Consider the following 23,552-nt stretch of genomic DNA (forward strand, 5'->3'; position numbering starts at 1 on the left):
CGGAAGATTGTGTTTAACTTTTGATTTTGGAGGAGGAACGCTGGAAATGTTTCAGTTTCACCGTAACAATAAGTAATATCAAAAGTAATTTAATGTAATGATATGATACCATGGTTATGGTTTTCTTTCATGTAAATACATGATATGTGGATATTGTAACCATTCAGTCCCATGCGAACATGAAATGACCATCATGGCATCATGCGTACCATAATACGTCGATATCGTTTGAAATATATCATAACTCTAGTCTGCATCACTTTTTTAATTAAAAACACAATATGAGAATTTATCAATTCTGCTTGTTCCGATTCTGGGTCATCTGAATTCCAAAGATTCCATGAAATTAAATGGTTTTACAACAAATAAAGCAAAAGAAACAATGGTTAATGTAGTTAAACCATGGTAACCACAAATTAACCATAGTTTTACAACACCAACTATAGTTTAACCATGTTATTTGTAGTAAAGCTGGTTATAAAAATGGTAATAAATCCGCCAAAAAACATTTTCTGTAATAAGACCATAATTTTTCGTTCTTACTCTAGTAAAGTAAAAGTGCTCGTTTTACATTCTTATCCGAGTAAAAGCACACAATAATTACTTTTGGCTACTTCAATCGAAATATTGAAATAATACTGAAATATTGACTTGTTCTCATTGAATCCCTGAGTTCTTAGAGTTTTTCTCAGTCGATTTGACACATTTCTCCAAACACAGGTCACTGCTCTCAAAATGAACACAGCCAACTAAATACTCTTAACTTAGCCAAACAGTTCAACTTTACTGCATAATAATGTGTTGTATTTTTTTTTTCTTATTATGCATTTATTAAAAGTAAATGCTATAATTAAAACTACAGGTGTGTTTTCTTTTGATTTTATAATGTATTCAGCTATAGACACAAAACACTAATGAAAATACATGTTTATTCTATAGATTTTTCCCCTACCACCCAAAAATACATACACAACACAATAAATACTGCAATGACTGAACTTTATACAGTAGATCATGCCTCTAATTTACACCTAATATTCAGCCTCAACATCTCCACATGCCTCTTTCATTGCGGTTGGTGGCATTGTGTGACATACTCTTATTCCATTTAACTTCAATTCTGAAAAATGTTTGGACATTTACAGAACTTGCCACTCTAAGACTGTCTCAGAACTACACATGTACTCTACCAGCAATCATAATATATAGTGCAATGCTCCTAAATATCAAAGTGGAACGTCATTGTAACACTTTGGATCTGTTTCTAGCTTCTCTCAAAAAGAGGCCATGATTTATTACATTGTCATTAAAGGGTCACTCCCATTTCATTTGAAAGTCTGTAAGTCTCTTCTTCACTCCTCTTCCATCCTACTGTTCCCTTCCTTATTACAATTTCTTCTCTTATTCTTTTCACTACACCAATGCCCTCCACTTTACACATCTCTTCTCCCTCTCCTTTCCCCCATTTTACTCTTCATATGCCCTCTCCTTTTCTTAAAGGGATGTCACCCAAAAATGAAAATTCTGTAATCATTTACTCACCCAAAAGTTGTTCCAAACCTGTATGAATTGTTTTCTTTTGCTGAACACAAAAGAAGTTCCCCATTGACTTCCATAGTATTTTTTCCCTAATTTTCATATTTGGGTGAACTATACCTTTAAATGCTCTCCTCTCCTCTTCTCCCCTCATCTCTTTCTGCCTGTTCCACACTTCCTCTTTCTCTCATTACACCCATTCCTCATCTCTCTGAGTCTCCACCACCTTCCAGTCTTACACCTCTTTGTTACTTTTGAAAATATTATAGTTAATGCAAGTGTGATAGCTGTGTAAACAATTGGAAAAATTGCATTTCTTGGGATCTGTGTATTATTAAACCAGCAGATACCAGTTTGGGGCCAACTGAAATCATTCCATGTGCAATTGAGAATATGACAAATTACAGATTTTTGTTTGTTGTATTTGGAAAAATGGTACAAAAATGTTTGTGATTTTTTAAAAATCAATACAAAGAGCTGCAAATGTTTTTTTCCCCCCCTGATATATTACATTGTGGTTGGCTGTGTGAACTGCTGTGAACACATTTGAGAATTTTGTACATAATGTTTTGAGAAGATTATGCATATGAAATTAATGAAAACTGACTCTGTTAGGACAAAGTGTTCAGATCACTGTATTAATTGTTTTCAAAGCAATGAGTTTGAGAGAAATGTGTCAAATTGATTAAGAAAAACTGTAATTGCTGTAATCCGGTCATTCAAATTCACAATGACATGCGTCATTCAGTGCGATTTGTGAACCGATTCAACCGAATCGTCTCAGAGTCAGAAGAATGGTTTGTTAAAGTATTATTGAAAACATTGCTATCAGGTCTTGTTAAAGCAGGTCTCGATATCAGAGGTGCCAAGAGGTACATGAGAATGCTGTCGGATTATTTTTGGGATACATTGGGCGCGTTAAATGTTTCTGAATCACTAAAAAGGACCAGCTCATACAATTCGTTCATTTGGGCTTTGGACTACTCAGATCTTGTTGTATTAAACAGTAGATTTAGAAGTTGAGGCCCGTTGGGTGGTAGTCTAGTTCCTCTTGCTCTTTTGCCCAAAAATGCAAAATTACATTAATGACATTGATTTTTATCTACAAGACAGTTCCACAGCACCCCATGTCACCATCACAACTTGCATGATCCCAGAACACCCTTGAACTCAAATATTTCTCTGTAATGACAGATCTAATGATACAGGTGGCATATTTATCATTTATTTTGTCAAGTGTGAGTCTGCGCTTGAAGCGCTTCTTGAACTAACTATTTTTTATTTCCAAATGATGCATAAATTGGTCTTTTGTGGAGGATTTCATGTCCACAAATATGTTAGGAATGTCTTATTATTGTACAACAAGTTACAAATGTACAACAATGTACATTAAACAACAATTTCTGTGAGCCATAAGGAGTTAAATTAATGATGATTAATGAAAATGACACACTTCACCTGCTTTAGACATCTTGCACTGATGTTCCAGAATCACTTTTTCAATCAAATGTCTAATGAACAATTTTGCAAGTTGTCTTTATTACTATATCAGTAATACATTGTGAAAGCCAAAGCAACGTTTGACATTGATAATGGCACCTGCAGCATAATTGTATTCAGTCTTTCAGAAATGCCATCAAGTGTTCAGTAATTTTTGTCCATCTTCACTGTGTCCATTTTTCCCGCTGTCCCGTTTTCCATTAACGTTGTTCTGTCGCTCCGTCCTATCTTTACCAGCAGCAGAAAGCATCTTCTTTTTAAAACTGAAATCTGTGCCTCGACTGTTGTCACAGTCATTCTGAAAAAAAGGAGCAAACTATACAATTAATGTTATGCAACATTGGTTACAGGTGTAATGTTTGAAGAATGACTCAAGCAAAACAACAGGCAAATGTACCAAATGCTTTAATTTAGCATATTCAAACAGCACAGCAGTTTATTTACCGAGCACAAATTGAATATGCAGCACAAACCACCTTTAATATGATTAAGCTAGTGTGAATCTGTTTCACTTCAATATAATATGATTGTCCTTCATAGTGAAAGACGGTTGTATGCTGTATAGCAGTGTGCCAGTGCCATCGATCTCCAAATGTTTCTCTTTGCATTAGAGAAGACTGAAACAAAAAATCTATATTACTGTTCTACCTGTATATACTAAAATGTTCTTGCAAGCAGTTCTGCAACCTCTCTGTCGCTTTTTGCATTCAGCATTAAATAGCTGCACTCTTAGGTGTCATTTTTATACACTACCATACAAAAGTTTGGAATAATTATGATTTTTTAAAACATTTTTGAAAAAAGTCTCTTTGCTCAGCAAGGCTGCATTTATGTGATCAAAAATACAGTAAAAACAGTAATATTGTGAAATATTATTACAATTTTTGTAAGTTTTTGTTTTTAATATATTTTAAAATGTAATTTATTCCTGTGATGGCAGAGCTAAATTTCCAGCAGCCATTTAAATAGCATTTATTTGAAACAGAAATATTTTGCAAAATTATCATTCTCTTTACTGTCACTTTTGATCAGTTTAATGTGTCTTTGCTGCATGGATAAAAGTATTAATTTATTCTTTTTTGGAAAAGAAAAAAAAAATCTATCCCCAAACTTTTGAATGGAAGTGTATCACGGTTTCAACAAAAATTAATCAGCACTGTTTTCAACATTGATAATGATAAAAATGTTTAGTGTGCACCAAATCAGTATATTAGAATGATTTCTGAAGGATCATGTGACACTGAAGCCTGGAATAAAGATGCTGAAAATTCAGCCTTTTCAACACGTTTGTCACATGCGTCCCAATTCAGAGGCTGCATCATTCGAAGGCCGACTGCATCACCGAGGCGTGACAAAGGCTGTCCAAATTCGAAGGCTCCTTCAAATGCGGCCTTGAAATGCATCCTTCATTTCGGGTAATGAAAGATAGAATGGATGGATCCTTTTACTCAAAAAATCTTTTGCAGACCTGCCAACATGTACGCATTTTGCGTACCAGGTACGCATTTTGACCTCAAAGTACGCTGGTACGATTTGTCATTCTATACTACGCAAAAACCCGGTGACTCCTCTGTGCACGCCTAGTACTCAAATCCAGCAAAAGAGTTCGACCAATCTGAGCGCTGGGTTCATTTCCCTAAATAGCAAGAGGGGATGATTGACAAATGCGTACAGCCTATCAATAAAAAGAGACTGCAAATCGACAGCAATACAAAATCCCGCTCGATCCCTCCTTCCACTCCCGCCGTCTGTGACTGAATTCTCAAGCGAGGACAATACAGCAGTCATGGTACTTCTGACACCTTAAGGTAAACGAGTATAAAATGTACAAGTAATGCTGAACAACAAATCTAAATAAAATTGAAATCGCTGATTATGAAAATGTTGTGATGTGTGACTGACTTGCAAGCGCGAGTCTGGAGAAACAGGCATTTATTTATTTATTCTCAGTGTTGAGAAACATATATAGCCTACATGTGTTGCGTTATTATGTTAATACTAACTAAAGTAACTAATTATGTTACATAGCCTACTTATTTTGTATGAAAACTAGCACATTAGTTACTTATGCATTTAACATGACCGTTGTCTCAGTGCTGCGCGAGCCCTCTCTCATAAACACAAACGCGTGCGCGCACAGAGAGGTAAAATGAAAATTGCCGTGTTTGGTTTAAAATTTGTTCTTGCTTGTGTTATTTTTGTCAGAAAAGATTTTTAACTATCCACCCGTGTTTTTAAGATTCGGTAAATGACGGACGCTTTAGTTAACACAACCCCTCGTTATATGACTAACTTCTTGATATTCTTGAATACTCGATTCGTTTGCTCTTATTGGTCCTTTCTATTCATTGTCAACTGTTTTCTATAAATATGTTTGTATTGGCTAACCTTTTATTCAGCGAATGTTTGTCTTGTTTATAATTCAAAGACAGCACGCTACAAATAGAAACCTTTTTTTCTGTGGGATTTAGTATCATATTTGGATATTGGAATAATAAATTAAGTATTTTAAATGAATCACATGTAAACTCAATGTTTACTATTTTCTAAGGGTTTCTTAATTGTAGACTAGTTTTCATTACAAAACCTGTATGAACGACTCAACTGTCAGGTTAGTTGTATGTAAATATAGCCTTCTTGAAATTGCAAACAAAAAATTTTGTCCATATTAAATATATGAATGTGATTTACTTGTGGTTTGTATAAGCACACATTATGCAATGCAAGAATAATCATGAATTAAAAAAATGCTTTTGAGCAGGTGTAGTAAAATTTTTAATTGTGTCAAATAAAAAAAAACTTTAACAGTCAAAATTAGATTAAAGAAGATGGGTTTGTGTGCTTTGTGTATTGTATTATCAAAAATGTAAAATTTACCTGGTCTATCAGCCATGATTGTTCACAGCTGTCTGTCATTAACCTCATTAGCCCTGTCTATGTAAGCCTGTTTCACCATGTGTCTCACTGTATCTCTGAGCATTCTCCTGGTTTCATGTGTCTTGGTTTTTGGATTTTTGTTCCCTGGATTACCCTTCTGCCTGTGTTTCCTGCCATGTTTGGACTGCCTGCCAGTGTTTTGACCTTTTGACAGTTATTTTGGATTATGGTTCTGGATTGTTCCTTAAATAAAGCTGCATTTGGATCTCCAACCATTCGTATCTCAAAGCAGTTGTGACAGAAACAAAACCTCGCAGTGAAACACATGGTGAAACAGGTTTACATAGACGGGGCTAATGAGGTTAATGACAGACAGTTGTGAACAATCATGGCTGATAGACCAGGCAGTGGGTTATGGGTAATGGAGTCTTTGACAATAATAGTAGTCTGGGTTGGAGTGCCCTCTGATGGCAATGACGGGCACTCTCACTGGTGATTGTGACATATGCATTGACGTCACTTTTCTGCCAGAACACGCCCCCTCAGCTGGACCGAGTGGCAAAAAAGCCTGCTGCATGACTGGATTTAATAGAAGAAACTGTGAAAATACGAGTAAAACACAAGTAAACAAACGATTAAACTGAAGGTTGGGCTCGATAGTGTTCCTGTTACAACTTACCAAAGATCCAGTAATCCATGGATATTGACATGCAGCCAGGAATTGTGTTTCCAGACATTTATGTGCCTGATTTCAACACCACTTAAATACATAAAGCAAATTTGGCTGTGAACGCTTCATAGAAATTCAATATAGGTAGGTCTAAATTCGGGTGGTCACTTATATCAATGTTATATATATATATATCATATATATATATACCATCCTAAAACTTATAGTTTCATTAATGTTTATTTAAAAACACCCAATTATGCAGAATATAAAATGGTGAATATTTAATTGATGAGTTGTCAATACAATATATAACAATACAACATATAGGGTATGATTCTACCCCAAAATTCAGCATATTGTTAAAATGATAACTGCAAATTCACGTTTCCCTGCCTGGAGTCCAGTTGTTTCTGCGAATCGCAGCGAACCATTTGCTTCTCTTTTCTATAGCTTTCAACAGTATGTTAAAATATACCTCAGACTTTCTTGTCAAATTTAGTTGTACTGTCAATCGCAAAGCTCTTTCCCGTTTTGAAGGAGTTTTGTGTGTTCTTCAGGGCATTCACGCTGAAAACAAATGCTGCCACTCAGTCTTTTTGCCACTCAGTGGGTGTAACCGCAGTCACGACAGCTGACGGTGACGTCACGTGCATACCCTCTACAAATGTTGACTTTATATCTTACCAAGATGCTTTTATATAGTTTATGCTCTTTATTGCACCAAGGTGAACATATTTAGACAGATTTGGAGCCCTGTTTTGTTTTTAGGCAGTTGAATATAAAAAGTCCAATAAAATGTTACTGCTGCTCGTCAACGGCAGCTGTCAGTGTAGCTAGGCGACAAGAACAGTCCTCTGTAGGCTAGACCGTCCCATTTAACAACAGCTCAGTCCGACCTTTGTGGCCTTCAAAGGAATGGCCTTTGAAGTTCTTCAGAGGATGCAGCCTCTGAATTTGGATGCATCTATTCATTTCAGTTCCCTGTGTTCATTTCCTCATTAGTTGCTATGGTTACTGATTGCTTTGTGCACCTGTTTCTTGTTCAGTTTGTGTTCTCCTGTGTATTTAAGCCCTCAGTTTAGTTTTACTTATTGTCCAGTATTGTTTTTGCTTCAGTGTGAAGCTGTTGTGTTGTTTTTCTCCTGTGGCCTGTTTTCTTGTTGGATTACCTTCTTGTTTTTTGTTAATAAAGTTATACGGATGGTATTATATCCACATCACCTCTTCCTTGCATTTGCCTCATCTGCACTGTTTCACGATTACATTTTAAAATATATTCAAATAGAAAACAGCTCTTTTAAATTGTAATAATGTTTTATGTCAAATAATTGCAGCCTTAAAGGATTAGTTCACTTTCAAATGAAGCTTTACTCACCCTCAAGCCATCCTAGGCGTATATGACTTTCTTCTTTCCGAATGAACACAATCTGAGATATTTTAATAAATATCCTGACGTATTCAAGCTTTATAATGGCAGTGAAGAGGGGTCACGAGTTTACACTTTCTTCATAACTTGAATACGGGAGGTGGTCTGGCGGAAGCTAGATATTATACTTCATAACTTGTTAAATATGGATATTTTTCTTACACAAACGCATCACTTCGCTTCAGAAGGCCTTTATTAACCCCTAGAGCCGTGTGGAGTACACGTTTATGATGGATGGACGTGGATGGAGACACTTTCTTCAGCTCATACTCATGACCCCTGTTCACTGCCATTATAAAGCTCGAATGCGTTAGGATATTTATTAAAATATCTCCGAATGTGTTCATCAGAAAGAAGAAAGTCATATACACCTAGGTTGGCTTGAGGGTGAGTAAAGCTTGGAGTAATTTTCATTTGAAAGTGAACTAATCCTTTAATGAGCATAGGTGTCTTCATTCAAAAACATAAAAAAAAAAGATAAATATTTCAATTTTGTACTGTTATATCTGAATGAACTATTCTATTAAAGGCACAAACCAGTTGGACTGACCAAATTTAGACATGTGAGTGGGTGATTTGTAGTTATCTCACCCCATCTGAATGCTCAGGGAGGGTCTGATATGGTTGTGATGACTCAGTTTTGCAGGGTCTGCAGTCTTCCAGTAAACCCACTGAAGAATCAAAGTCCTCATCAGTACTGGAGCCCTTGAGAAAAGAGGAATGAGTGATATAACATGCCATAATTGCCTGAAAAGAGTTGTCACTGGTGTCGTTTTTTTTTATAGCCTACATTTTACTTCTGGCGATTGTATTTAGGCTTTAAAATTCATAAAAGTTGTGGTTATTTGTGAAGATTATGATAAACAAAACCTGTAAGAATCATAAACTTTTGTTGGTCACAAAGCTTATTTTCTGCAATAAACCAAAAGCCAATGGAAAAATTCTATTGAGGTTTTGTCAAGGGAACCAGGATGATGCTGACTTCTGGATTGGCCAACAAAATTATGTCATCACTGCAGCACTTTATTGTTCATCATAAATGTGGAATCTAGTTAATTTTAGGTTACCTGGGTGAAAGGTTTGGATTGGGACTGAATGTTCTTGGGGGAGCCAGAGCCTCTTAATCTTTCACTAAACCAGGAGAAAGGCACAAACGGTGGACCAGAGGAACGTGAGGAACGGTTCTCTGTTTTCTCTGAATCCCTGCATACAAACACACACAATATCTCACACATTTGCATCTATACAGGTTCGAAAGGAAACATATTGGTGCTCAGATGACTGACAGTAGCTGAGTAAACACAGGACAGACTCACACACATACCGATTTCCTGCTGATAGTCTGTTGGATCTGTCTTTCCTGACCTTTCCATATGTGCGACGTAAAGTGACCCTGTCCCGCAGAAAAACAAGCAGATAACCTTTAGAGCCCAACTCTGGCCACCATTATGGCATCTTTATAATGTTAGTGGTTGACAGAGAGCATGACAAATATTTTCATATTTTCATTTACAAAGGCACAGTGTTTACAGTCATCAGGAAGTAAAGCAACAAATTGCCTAATTATAGTTGTGTCTGCATGTTTAACATTAAAAATGTTTAACCTCTGCCAGTATTTTTTACGAATGTAGCAAACAAACTCTTGATACGATAAAAACTATGGTTAGATTGTATACTGTACATAAAATTGTAACCTAAATTATTCACATCTATATTAACTGGTTTTATTCAAGTCAAAAATATTATTTAACTGAATCAACCTAAATACAGTTATTTAGGATCAGTAGGACACTAACCCCAGATCAAGAAAACGTCTCCTGGTTTTCTTGTCCAGCAGCACTGTTGGACTATCTGGTTCGTCGGGGCCTGTGTCATGACTGTCATCTGAAAACAGATCATCAAATTGAGCATCAGAATTCAGATCAGAATCTGGACCCAGTTGGTCAGAAATCTTAATCTTAAATCATTTAGCAGACACTTTTATCCAAAGCGACTTACAAATGAGGAGAATAATAGAAGATATCAAACCAACAATAGGGCAACAATATGCAAGTGCTGTGACTACTATTTTTTTTCTTCTTTAAATCAAGATCGGATTGGATCACCCTAAAACATATACAAACTTTTCCAGATTACCAAATCCGGATTACAAGTGTTCTAAATGGAAATACATATAACAGTGGCTACTAGCTACTGTATATAAAAAACAACATTTTTATTTGAATAGTTAGAAACTACTGTACTTTTGACTGGTTAATCACTGATAATTGTCTGATCATATTTAATATACAGAAATAATATTTTTGTTTAATATTGACAGTTATTTGGGGGATTATATGATGGAGTTTACTCTACCTACTTTTTTTTTTTTTTACTGTAACAGTTAAAAAAATTCAAAATGTAAATAAATCTGAGTAAACATATACTACACGATGCAAATATTCCATTATTTGACCAATTTATAATTTTATCATATTTTTTTCCTGAAATCCACCCTGAATCCTCCCTTCTGTTGGGATCAGGAAGGATAATCCTGATTTTTTTAGATCAATGATATCCCAAACTTTTTTTCTTTTGAACAACCCATTTTCAAGATTAACTTTCAGTAAACCACTGAAGAATCAAAGTCCTCATCAGTACTGGAGCCCTTGAGAAAAGAGGAATGAGTGATATAACATGCCATAATTGCCTGAAAAGAGTTGTCACTGGTGTAGTTTTTTTTTTTTTTTTTTTTATAGCCTACATTTTACTTCTGGCGATTGTATTTAGGCTTTAAAATTCATAAAAGTTGTAGTCATTTGTGAAGATTATGATAAACAAAACCTGTAAGAATCATAAACTTTTGTTGGTCACAAAGCTTATTTTCTGCAATAAACCAAAAGCCAATGGAAAAATCCTATTGAGGATTTGTCAAGAGAAAAATCCGATATCCAAGCAAATTATTTCTGAAAAACTGGGCCCAGGATAAGAATCCAATTCAGAATCATAATTTGTCCATATCTGATTCAGAATAGAAGGAGAGTCAAAATTAGAATCTACAGTAATCCAGGTAAGAACCAGAGTGAGAGTCAGAATCACTTTTAGAATGAAAATAAATTCAGGATTAGAATTCACATTTATTGTCCAAGCTTTATAATGGCAGTGAACAGGGGTCATGAGTATGAGCTGAAGAAAGTTTCTCCATCCTCATCCATCCATCATAAACATACTCCACATGGCTCCGGGGGGTTAATAAAGTCCTTCTGAAGCGAAGCGATGCGTTTGTGTAAAAAAAAATAAAAAAAAATCCATATTTAACATGTTATGAAGTAAAATATCTAGCTTCCGCCAGACCGTCTTCCGTATTCTGCTTACGGAAAAAGTGTAAAACTCTCGCAGTTCAAAAGCTTACACTACGTCCTACACCTTCCCTATTCAACTTACGGAAAAAAAACTTGATGCGACGCCAGTTTATTTTTTTCGTAATTTGAATACGGAAGGTGGTCTTGCCGAAGCGAGATATTTTACTTCATAACTTGTTAAATATGGATGGGTTTTTTTTTTTTTACAAAAATGCATCACTTCGCCTCCCCGTGTGGAGCCGCGTGGAATATGTTTATGAAGGATGGATGTGGATGGAGACATTTTCTTCAGTTTCTTACTCGTTGGTCCCGCTCACTGCCATTATAATGCTTGGATGCGTCAGGATATTTATTAATATTTATCCGATTGTGTTCATCAGAAAGAAGAAAGTCATATATACCTAGGATGAGGGTGAGTAAAGCTTGGGGTAATTTTCATTTGAAAGTGAACTAATCCTTTAACTCTTCATGGCATAGATTCAACAAGGTGATGGAAACATTCCTAAGAGATTTTGGTCCATATAACATGATTGCATTATTCAATTGTTGCAGATTTGTTGGCAGATTTTTTTAGATCAACTATCAAAGAATGGAAAGCACAGGATTGTGGGATATCAAAGGCAGTGAAGTATACATCGATCAGATGAAGGTATCTCAGGGGACAGGAAGTGAAGCTAACATTGGATTCGGACATGCCTTGCCTACCTTGGAATGCAGCCTCCAAAGGCAGCATTTTTAAAGGGATAGTTCACCCAAAAATGAAAATTTGATGTTTATCTGCTTACCCCCAGCGCATCCAAGATGTAGGTGACTTTGTTCCTTCAGTAGAACACAAATGATGATTTTTAACTCCAACCGTTGCCGTCTGTCAGTCAAATAATGCTAGTGGATGGGAACTTCTACTATAAGAGTAAATAAAACTCGCGCTCTGACAGCGGAAGTGATGTCTCGCTCTCATTGAAGTATATGCGCGAGACATCACTGCCACTGTCAGAGCGCGATCAGACCAAACGAATCGAGTGATGAATGCAGTTGGACATAGTGGTGTATTAGAGTTAAAAAATGATATAAATACTGTTCGGTTTCTCGCACAAACCGATCGTTTCGTGTCTTAGGACATCAATGTGTCGTCACGAGCCGCAGGGTTTAATTTGGACTTGTCTATGCAAGTTTTATTTACTCTTATAGTAGAAGTTCCCATCCACTAGCATTATTTGAGTGACAGACGGCAACGGTTGGAGTTAAAAATCATCATTTGTGTTCTACTGAAGAAACAAAGTCACCTACACCTTGGATGCGCTGGGGGTAAGCAGATAAACATCAAATTTTCATTTCATTTGGGTGAACTATCCCTTTAAGTTTTTGGATGCAGCCCCTGTCTACACACCTAAATGAATTGAGTTGCTGACGTGATTGGCTGATTAGATATTTGCGTTAACGAGCAGTTGAACAGGTGTACCTAATAAAGTGGGCGGTGAGATAAGATGTACTTATACAGTTCAAACCTTCACTCTGTGAGAAATCTCCATAGTGTAGGAGGGGTTGGCTGCTCTCGCGTGACTTTAGGTGGTCCGTCTGGCAAAGATGGGCAGGGGAAGATGTCTCTGAATGGACGCAGGGTCTGCAGGGGGATTTAGAACGGGTGAAGGGCAAAGCCTCCTGAGAGGAGGTGTTCAGGAGGTGTCTGTAGCTCCGTCTTTCATCTTGTACCTCCTTTTCTCCAACCACAGTGTAGGGGTCAAAGGTGAAGGATTGGTCTCTCCGTGAGGAAGGAGAGGAGAGAAGCAGGTCAGAGGAGGGGGAGGAGCAACGAAAGGAAGGTTGGAGAGGAGAAGAGGAGGTCTGCATGGAGCCGCCATAACTCTAAACCGTAGACACACACAAAAACATACACAATATTTATGAACTGGCGTATCACGTTCAGTTATGATACAAGACTGAACCGTGATGATTAGTGTCAATGACCTCAAATCTGGCTTGATGTGAGGGTTCACAATAATTCAGAGGTCTGGGGTCAGTAAGATTTATTTTTTTTTTAATTTATAAAGAAATTTTGAAAGAAATGAATACTTTTATTCAGCGAGGACTCGGCTAACAAAAATATGTTTTGAGAACATTTGGCTAATGTTCATATTAAAGGGTTAGTTCACCCAAAATTGAAATTTATTTATTTGTCATTTATTACTTACCCTCATGCCGTTCCACACTCGTAAGACCTTCGTTAATCTTCAGAACACAAATTAAGATATTTTAGTTGAAATCCGATGGCTCCGTGAGGCCTCCATAGGGAGCAATGGACACTTCCTCTCTCGAGATCCATAAAGGTACTAAAAACATATTTAAATCGGTTCATGTGAGTACAGTGGTTCAATATTAATATTATAAAGCGACGAGAATATTTTTCAAGCGTCAAAAAATAAATAAATAACGACTTATTTAGCGATGGCCGATTTCAAAACAATGCTTCAGGAAGCATCGGAGCACAGATGAATCAGTGTGTCGAATCTGCTTTTCGGAGCGCCAAAGTCCCGTGATTTCAGCCATTGGCAGTTTGACACACGATCTGAATCATGATTCGACACACTGATTCATTTATGCTCCGATGCTTCATGAAGCAGTGTTTTGAAATCGGCCATCACTAAATAAGTCGTTATTTTGTTTTTTTGGTGCTCCAAAAATATTCTTGTCACTTTATAACATTAATATTGAACCACTGTACTCACATGAACCAATTTAAATATGTTTTTAGTACATTAATGGATATTGAGAGAGGAAGTGTCATTGCTCCCTATAGAGGCCTCACGGAGCTATCGGATTTCAACTAAAATATCTTAATTTGTGTTCTGAAGATTAATGAAGGTCTTACGGGTGTTGAACGGCATGAGGGTAAGTAATAAATGACAGAATTTTCATTTTTGGGTGAACTAACCCTTTAAGTTATGAAAATGCCATTTCTGAATGTTCTCTGAAGTGATTTTTTTCCCTGCAAATGTTAAGGAAACATTCCATTTTATCTTTTTTCAAACATGGAAACATTAATTTTGAATGTGGTGATACAAGTAGTAATATTTATAAAAAAATAAATAAAAAAATAAAAAAATAAAAAACGAATATCAACCAAAACATTTCAGAATAAAACCTTACATGAACAATGTATAAATAATGTTTTTCTGCTAACGTTTTGATAACAATATTAAAGGGATAGTTCACCCAAAAATGAAAATGTTGTCATCATTTACACACCTTCAAGTTGTTCCAAAGAACGTTTGTAACCAAGCAGATCTCGCCCCACATTGACTACCATAGTATTTTTTTCCTACTATAGTAGTCAACAGGGGCGAGATCTGCATGGTTACAAACATTCTTCCAAATATCTCCCTTTGTGTACAGCAGAACGAAGAAATGTAGACAGGTTTGGAACAACTTTAGGGGGAGTAAATAATGACAGAATTTTTATTTTTTTGGGTGAACTATTCCTTTAAAGGCCAGATAACTTTGAACGAACATTCTATTAATGTTACTGGAAGAATGTTTTTTTAATAGCTTTGAGAGAATAATAATAATAATAATAATAATAATAATAATAAAAAGAAGAAATGTTTCTTGCACTTGCACATTCACAGAAAAGAGCTTACTTCCAGTTGCAAAATAAGGTGGATGGGGCATTAAGTGAGAAACAGTTGTATAATGATGGCCCTTATAACAGTGAACAAGTTTGGAATGACATGAGTGTGAGTAAATAACATGACACATAACAGAGTTGTCATTTTTGGGTGAACTACTCCTCCAGTCAGATGCATGAAATCTACAGCGTATACACACCATTCTATCAATGCTGTCATCCCCATCTATCGAGCTCACACTATCTCTCAGGCGGGTTCGGGATGGCCGATGCCTCCTGGTTTTGATTGACAGTTGTGCTTTGGCTTTTTGTAGGCTGCTGTCAAGTCGTTCTGTCTCAGGAACCACCTCCGTCAGATCTGATGTGGTATAAAACACATACAGTAAACATATGTAATTAGTTTTTTGATATTGAGTATTTGGAGGCAAATATGTCAACAAAGACACACAAACTAACATTGCAAATGAAAATCATGATAAAAGACTGCTGCGTTGGTCTTAACACACACTCGTGCACATATTAGCGTTCTCGTTACAATCCATAAAATGCAGTGACACCGTAAAGCAGGCCTGAAGCTCTATTAAGCTGTCAACGGCCTAGATTACTTATATGAATGATGGCCGGTCATTCCTCATGTGCGCCCTGGGGGTGTGTGAGGGTCAATGAAACAGGAAGTACACAAACACACACTGACAAATACACAAAAGTGAAAGAATGACACTGGGCAGTGTGTATACTTGTGCAAAACAGAAACTTAGAGCTACAGATTACATATTCATATTTGAGTATTTTGTGTTTAGAAAATGAACATGTTAGTTAAAACCAAACTGCACAGCTTCACATAATTATATTCATAAATAAATAAAATGACTATACTGTGGTTAAATTCGGCAGTTTTTGTTTACCAAGGATTTATTTTACTTCTTTACATTGTTTACTGCATACTATTAAAGAACTATTGTTTAACAAATTTTGTGCAAAATAATAATAATAAAAAAAAAAATTGTTGTCACATGACATCACTATGTTTGTGACATGACCTCATCACAATGAATTTTTTATTATGAGTGGCGAGTTGCATCCAGTTAGCATCTTGGAAATAAAATCAAGGTCGAATGAAGAGCATTGCATTGTGGGATATACAGCATTGCATGAAAAAAATGGTACAAAAGCGTTGCTGTAGAAAAACTGTCACTGGGGTGGTACACTTTCAAAAGGTACTAATGTACACTATTTAGGTACTGTACACTTAGGTAATAATCATAGAGTGAAAAAAAAAGAAAAAAGGAAAAGATGGACAGCGCATCTCCGCTTCCTTCCACTTTAGAAAAATTAAGCCAAAATATCCCAGTAATTTTTGACATTGTTCAAAGCCCGAATCTGCACAGTAGTGATTCAGAGGTGGAGCCACAATATTAAGGTCCCGCCCACACTCCCGCACCTGTAGACTCAATCGCACAGCTGTCAATCATGATGTTAGGAATGTTACAATCATGACAACTAACTAAAACCATACTTACTGGAAAAACAAACACTTGAACATTTGTCTGTGTGATAACTACCTAAAATGACAGAAACGATCTTTGGGAAGAAATGATTTGAAGTGTAATAGGATTTTTAGTTTGCCTCGAGTCTGATTTGATTACATGGAGAGGGCGGGCTTTAAGACCTATACTGCTGCCAGCCACCAGGGGGCGATCAAAATGCTTTGGCTTCACTTTTCAGGACTTGTGCAGCACACTTGGTAATAATACGTACCTTTAAGACACTCATATGCTCCGTTTAGGGGTAAATAAGGTACTGCACTACTGTAAATAAGGTAATCTCCACTACTACACTTTCCTGCAGAGTTTAACTCCAACCTTGATCAAACTCATCTGCCTGTAGCATTCTAGTAATCCTGAAGACCTTGATTAACTTGTTTCACTCTGTTTTATTAGGGTTAGAGCAAAACTACAGGAAAGTGGACCTCGAGGGCTAGAGTTGAGAACCCCTGATGTACAGTGTCCCATTTCAGAAGAATGATCGGAAACACCCTCTTTGCGGCCAATATGTGCACTCAGTGTGCACTTTTCCCAGGCCGAGCTCCAGTGCAGACCTCTACCTGACAGTCAATGCGGCATTACGTTACAAAAGTGTGGATGGAAGAAGGCGGCGAGGTCATCCGTTTGGGAAAGGGCCAATATGACCCCAGACCCTCTTTAAGTAGTGAAAAACATATGCTTCATTATTTTTTTACCCTGATATTTGACCCACCCTCAAACACTGTAGTTGTAGCTGATCACAACAGATTGAGACATCTTACCAATCAGAGCAGAGTAGGCTAGTGGAAAGGAGGGCTTTAGAGAGACTGAATGTTTAAACTAACCGTTTTCAGACATTGGTTGGTGTCCGAAATGGCATACTCTCTTGAGTTGGTACTTATTTTGAGTAAGTTATTACTTAAGGGTGCTAAAGAGGATGTTTTGTTTTATACATTTTTGCAATATTACTTGAAACTGTCTTTACTAACTGATAAAAGACTATTTATTAGGTGCACTGAAAGTAATAATATTAATATACATCATCTGTGCACGAGGTAGGGCCTTAAAAACATCAGCCAATCGTCATCATACGATACGATCATCGCGTAAACGATTGGCCCTCTGGCTTGTCAATCACTGCCGTGACGTTCCTTGTGAGAGACGTGCGCGGATTGGCTCTCTGGCTTGTCAATCACTGCCATGACGTTCCTTGTGAGAGACGAGCGTGGCTGCGCCTTTGGGAGGCGTTCCTTTGAAATGAGCTGTGAAGGAGGGGGGTTGATCTTACGCATGCGCTCATTTCAAAAACTCAGTAACAGTCTTTGGATTCTCAGTCGACGAAAAAATCCTCTCTATCACCTTTAAAAGGGTTAGTTCACCCAAAAATGAAAATTCTGTCATTTATTACTCACGCTCATGCCGTTCCACACCTGTAAGACCTTTGTTAATCTTCAGGACGCAAATTAAGATATTTTTGATGAAATCCGATGGCTCAGTGAGGCCGTCATAGCCAGCAATGACATTTCCTCTCTCAAGATCCATAAAAGGACTAAAAACATATTTAAATCAGTTCATGTGAGTACAGTGGTTCAATATTAATATTATAAAGCGACGAGAATATTTTTGGTGCTCCAAAAAAACAAAAAACAAAGTAACGACTTATATAGTGATGGCCGATTCCAAAACACTGCTTCAGGAAGCTTCGGAGCATAATGAATCAGCGTGTCGAATCAGCGGTTCAGAGCGCCAAAGTCACGTGATTTCAGCAGTTTGGCGGTTTGACAAGCGATCCGAATCATGATTTGATACGCTGATTCATAACGCTCCGAAGCTTCCTGAAGCAGTGTTTTGCCATCGGATTTAAAAAAATATCTTAATTTGCGTTCCGAAGATTAACAAAGGTCTTACGGGTGTGGAACGGCATGAAGGTGAGTAATAAATGACATTATTTTCATTTTTTGGTGAACTGACCATTTAACGAGTACTAAAAAAGCATGTTCTAAATAGTATGAATGTGTGTAGTATGAATGTAATTTGGACGTACTACATCTGCTATGTTGTCATTGTCATGTGACATACAGCGTTAGTTGCGTTGCTTGACTGCCATTCACAAATCCTCTTCCGTGGCCTCATGGGACAGTAAAGTGTCCATTGTGTGCACACTTCAGAAACTTGCTGGAAGCAGTAGGTCATCAGGGTACTTTCTGCCTACCCTTTTATGAGTACTGTGAATTCAGACATACTTCTTTTGTCACCTACTATTTTTCGCCTACTATACAGTAGGGAAGTATGCGATTTTGGATGCAGCCTCTGAAAAATGAGGCGATGTGCAATGTGTATTATAAGAAAATTAAAGGGATAGTTCACCCAAAAATGGACATTCTGTCATCATTTACTCACCCTCATGTTGTTTCAAACATGTATGAGTTTCTTTCTTCTATTGTACACAAAATAAGATATTTTAAAGAATGCTGGTAACCAGACAGTTGACGGTAGCCATTGACTTTCATAGTATTTTTTTCCTACTACACAAGTAAATGGCTACCGTCAACTGTTTGAATCCCAACATTCTTTAAAATATTTTCTTTTGTGTATATATCGGATTAACAGGATTGTATTTCTTTCCCTCACTAAAGCTGTTAAGTACACAGTCTTGGAACTTTATCTTTTTGTCCGATTTATAAATACTTTTTTTTGCTTCAAATTGAATTTTGTAATGTTGTGATTCACTTTGTATCTGGTTGGCTTGGTTCATCATGGCTGATAACACTTTAACAAATCCCTATGTGAAAAATGAATGGGAAAAAAAAAAACCCTCCGGAACCTATGATGCTGAAAAAGTGGCCAGCACTAATGCACTCTATGTAGTAGGCTGCATATTGGGTCTGGGGGAGTGGGGGCATGCATGCAATATTTCGTATTTTTAGGAACCACCCTGCCACACGGTTCTACTCCATTCTATTCTCCAAACTAGTTTTCAGATCTCAGCACTAATTCCTGCGGTGACGTAGACACTGACTCAGCAAGGCTGCACCTTCAAAGCCTGTACTAAAATCCTACGAAGCCAGCCTCTTGAATGTGCCCATTACATCTACCATTAATTCCTCAACCATGATAAATGGCATCTAAAAATTCACAAAAAATGTTTAATAAAATATTTACAACCCTAAAACAAACCAATGCACATCCACAGAGAGAATCGTAGCCCCTGGTGCTTTTAGAGGCCAGACTGTAGCTGCTCTCTCCTGTAATGCGCTCAGTGTATTGGGAGTGTGGAAATGAAGATCTGGACATTAATGGAGGGGGGAAGGGTTTGGCAGACAGGAGAGGTCACTCACCAAACACATCCTCTTCTGCCTCGGCCAGCGGAGTGGAGGACATCTTCAATCTGAAAAAGTGAAACTTTCAAATTTAACTGACAAGAGAACATTTCTATCCTGACCACATGTAGAGCGGTGGCGGCCGGTACTTCCACGTGGGGAAGCACAGATACCATTTATCAATTGCAAAGTACTAAGATTTTTTTTTTCTGCTTCTTAAACTACCACTAAGCAATGACATTAATTGAAAATAATTGACCAAGCTCAGAACTATATGAAGACACAATATGGAAATTACCAACATTATGAATGTTACCATTTCTGAACATTTACAGCTATGTTTTAAAGGGTTAGTTCACCCAAAAATGAAAATTATCTAATTTATTACTCACGCTCATGCCGTTCCACACCCGTAAAACCTTCGGTAATCTTTGGAACACAAATTAAGATATTTTAGTTGAAATCCGATGACTCCGTGAGGCTTGCATAGGGAGCAATGACACTTCCTCTCTCAAGATCCATTAATGTACTAAAAACATATTTAAATCAGTTCATGTGAGTACAGTGGTTCAATATTAATATTATAAAGAGACATGAATATTGTTGGTGCGCCAAAAAAAGAAAACAAAATAACAACTTATTTAGTGATGGCTGATTTCAAAACACTGCTTCAGGAAGATTCGGAGCACAAATGAATCAGTGTATCGAATCATGATTCATGATATCGAATCTTTGGCACTTCGAACAGCTGATTCGATACACTGATTAATTTATGCTCCGAAGCTTCCTGAAGCATTGTTTTGAAATCGGCCATGACTCCCTATGGAGGCCTCACAGAGCCATCGGATTTCAACTAAAATATCTTAATTTGTGTTCTGAAGATTAACGAAGGTCTTACAGGTGTGGAACGGCATGAGGGTGAGTAATAAATGACAGAATTTTCATTTTTGGGTGAACTAACCCTTTAAATTTCATATTTATTTTGATTGAATTTTAGAGGAAGACAAGCTTCCCTGTGCTGTTTAAAAGAGTTGTTGATCCAAAAAATCATGTTGATCCAAACCTGTGACTTTTTTTTCTTATAAATTTAAATTTAAATTTACATATAAATTGTTAAATTCACATAAGAACAAAGTCTCTTAGTAGGGGCACACACAAATACACACATATACAGCACTGACCAGTTGGCCAGGTTAGATTTGGCTGCCACATGCACAGTGTCCAGGCAACAGGCCGCTGTGCCATCTGCTGCCCAGCACCTTCAGAACGGTCAGTGCCCCTACCATAAACATTCATAACATCTATCTATCTGTCTATCTATCTGTCTATCTATCTATCTATCTATCTATCTATCTATCTATCTATCTGTCTGTCTGTTTGTCTATCTTGTTTGCAACTTAAATCCACAGTTAAAAATATATTCAGTTAATATAACAAATTACTTAGATATGTTTTACTTATATTGACAACCACCTTAAAAAGCAGATGGCAAAGAGAAAGCCACTTGATTAATTACGTTCATCAAATTCATCAAATACTTTACACAAGTTGAAGTAAATACTAAAATATATAGAGTGCACAGTGTCATACACACAAATACACACTAAAATAAAGCAATAAACATTAATTTGACAACATAAGATGTAACATAAAACCCTAATGTACATGAATAAACTAAGAACAAACCGTTATATCAATGAAAAACCATTGTGAGCTGTCACACATAGAATTCTGTGCCAATTGACAGTTTTTCACTGTAAATTATAAGTTGACATTCTTTTTCACTTCCAAAAACTATATTTAACTGCAGTGGTTTACTGTAAAATTATATGAAATGACCAATAGATTGTTTCCCCCCCTGATCTATTAGCATTTTTAACCGTATAGAGTACGGTAACCGGTATTTACCGTAGGATTTTACATATTTTTATCGTAATGGAAAAGCGAGTAGAGAAGGATTGTGATTAGGGGAGGTGGTTGAAAGGTTCATCTCCCCTGTGGTTAAGTTCAAACACCTGATCCATTAACTTAGCTTCTTCTAGAGCTAAACAGTTACTAAATACAAATAAACAAGACAGCACTACAGTTTGATCGCAAACATCTAACTTTTGGTTCTTGTTATGAAATCAGTGTAGGCTGATTGTCTGTATCACTATAAGGGCCTCACTTTCACAAGTCATCTCACTGTGATGGAGATATAACGCTAATGGCCATAAAACTGCCCCCGCACACACATTATCCCATCTATAAGAATTAGGGGGGGTAGGGCTGCTAAGTAGCTGACAGGCAGGGAATGGCAATAGCAAACAAATCGATATGGAGATGGGAGGGGACGAATCTGACCTGTGTGCACATATCAGCAAATAAAAGCTTACTTTCACTGCAGGGCTAAAAAAATAAAAAAGGTACATGCTCATCAACATTTCCTTAGCTACGTAGTGATGTACATCCTTCTATGCAGTAAAAAGCCTGATTAATACAAACGTGTGAAAGAAGTACAGTCTTCATAGAAAGCATGAATATAGCTCACCTCTGCTATACAGATGACAATCAGGACAAACAGAGGCTGCAAATCATGAATATTTCATTATGACACATGGATGGAAGGGGGACAGGATGGAAGAGAAAGATGGATAAACAGACTCACCTCTATGTAGTTGCGTATCCCACAGCAAAGCTCAGCTGCTGGGATGGGCTGTCATACTGCTCCTCTGCTCTGCTCACAGGATGCTGCTGGAGGACTTCTGTTCCTGGATGAGCACAAATTTACAACGTCATTGGGCTACTCTGCATGTACACACACCCACACACACACACACACAGAGGGAGAGAGCCCTCAGCAACAGAATGTCAGACACTGCTATACACACCCAAGGACAGTGATGAAATGAAGGAGGCTGAGAAAGAGGGAGAGAGAGGGGAGGGAGGTAGAGGCACATGTGCATCATGAATCAATGTTATTACCACTCCAACAACCAATCAGCTTTTATACCCCGTCACAGAGGAAATCTATCTGTGTGAGTCTGCTTCCATTTCACTTACAAATACATTTAAATAAAAGGTACTTACGTGTAGGGTTTGTATGGTAAATCTTCCTATATGTGGATTATCATCTTTAAAAATGCAATCACACAACTTCAAAAACATATAAAGTGTGGTTTTCATATGCATATTATTAATAATAAAACGTATTTTTACAATACATTTAAATCGCGTTTTTTTTACACTCACAGATATATGACAACAGTGTGTAAGCATATTTGCGAAAATATTTTATGGAATATTGCAGCATTTATTATAAATGATTCATAATCTGACACATAATAATATTTAATTCATGTGCCCTAGTAATCGTTAATAATTCAAATTAACTTATAAATAAAAATATAATTTCCCCTCCCTCCTTGCAACATCATTCTCTTCTCCGAAGACGTGTTTACTGGTGCGAGGGCGGGACAACCTGTCAATCATATGAGATCAACAACCCAACGAGCCAATCAATTCCCGATGTACAACGTCCCGCCCTAAATGTTTTTCTTGTTCTAAAAGCCGTATAATTTGAATATACATGCATCACAATAGATAAGAAAAGACTATAATATACTTTGAATATTATTGTTCTTTAGTAATTATTATAATATCATAGACTAAACGTTCGAATATATTTCTCAATATATTTTATGCCATTCAAATTATACAGAGACAACAATGCAAGTATTTTTCTACGCGTTGAC

The 23,552-nt window shown here is 36.9% G+C and overlaps 1 protein-coding gene across 4 annotated transcripts; it reads right to left on the reverse strand.

Moving 5' to 3' along the window:
* Positions 1-2,747: 2,747 nt before the first annotated feature.
* Positions 2,748-23,417, reverse strand: samd14 (sterile alpha motif domain containing 14). 4 transcript variants are annotated; one of them, XM_048170372.1, is made up of 11 exons: positions 23,050-23,417; positions 22,888-22,931; positions 22,466-22,568; positions 19,837-19,886; positions 15,176-15,333; positions 12,859-13,216; positions 9,809-9,896; positions 9,337-9,405; positions 9,080-9,215; positions 8,604-8,717; positions 2,748-3,334 (listed from the first exon to the last, which is right to left on the reverse strand). In XM_048170372.1, the coding sequence occupies exons 4-11, from the start codon at positions 19,877-19,879 to the stop codon at positions 3,173-3,175; spliced, it is 1,128 nt and encodes a 375-aa protein (XP_048026329.1). In that variant the 5' UTR covers positions 19,880-19,886; positions 22,466-22,568; positions 22,888-22,931; positions 23,050-23,417; the 3' UTR covers positions 2,748-3,172. The 4 variants fall into 4 exon arrangements, with proteins under 4 accessions (XP_048026329.1, XP_048026331.1, XP_048026330.1 ...); XM_048170374.1 differs by lacking the exons at positions 22,888-22,931; positions 23,050-23,417 and adding exons at positions 22,349-22,384; positions 22,689-22,865; XM_048170373.1 differs by lacking the exons at positions 22,888-22,931; positions 23,050-23,417 and adding an exon at positions 22,349-22,384 and having other exon boundaries at positions 22,466-22,865.
* Between the last annotated feature and the right edge of the window lie 135 nt (positions 23,418-23,552).

The sequence above is a fragment of the Megalobrama amblycephala genome, linkage group LG20 (genome assembly GCF_018812025.1).
Source record: "Megalobrama amblycephala isolate DHTTF-2021 linkage group LG20, ASM1881202v1, whole genome shotgun sequence".
In the NCBI taxonomy this organism is placed as follows: Eukaryota; Metazoa; Chordata; class Actinopteri; order Cypriniformes; family Xenocyprididae; genus Megalobrama; species Megalobrama amblycephala.

Coding starts and splice junctions, on each gene's coding strand:
- samd14 (XM_048170372.1), bottom strand. CDS start 19,879: ATGTCCTCCACTCCGCTGGCCGAGGCAGAAGAGGATGTGTTTG. Junction 9,406..9,808: donor AGACGTTTTCTTGATCTGGG/GTTAGTGTCCTA, acceptor TCTGCGGGACAG/GGTCACTTTACGTCGCACAT. Junction 3,335..8,603: donor TCCCTGAGCATTCAGATGGG/GTGAGATAACTA, acceptor CCTTTTTTTCAG/AATGACTGTGACAACAGTCG.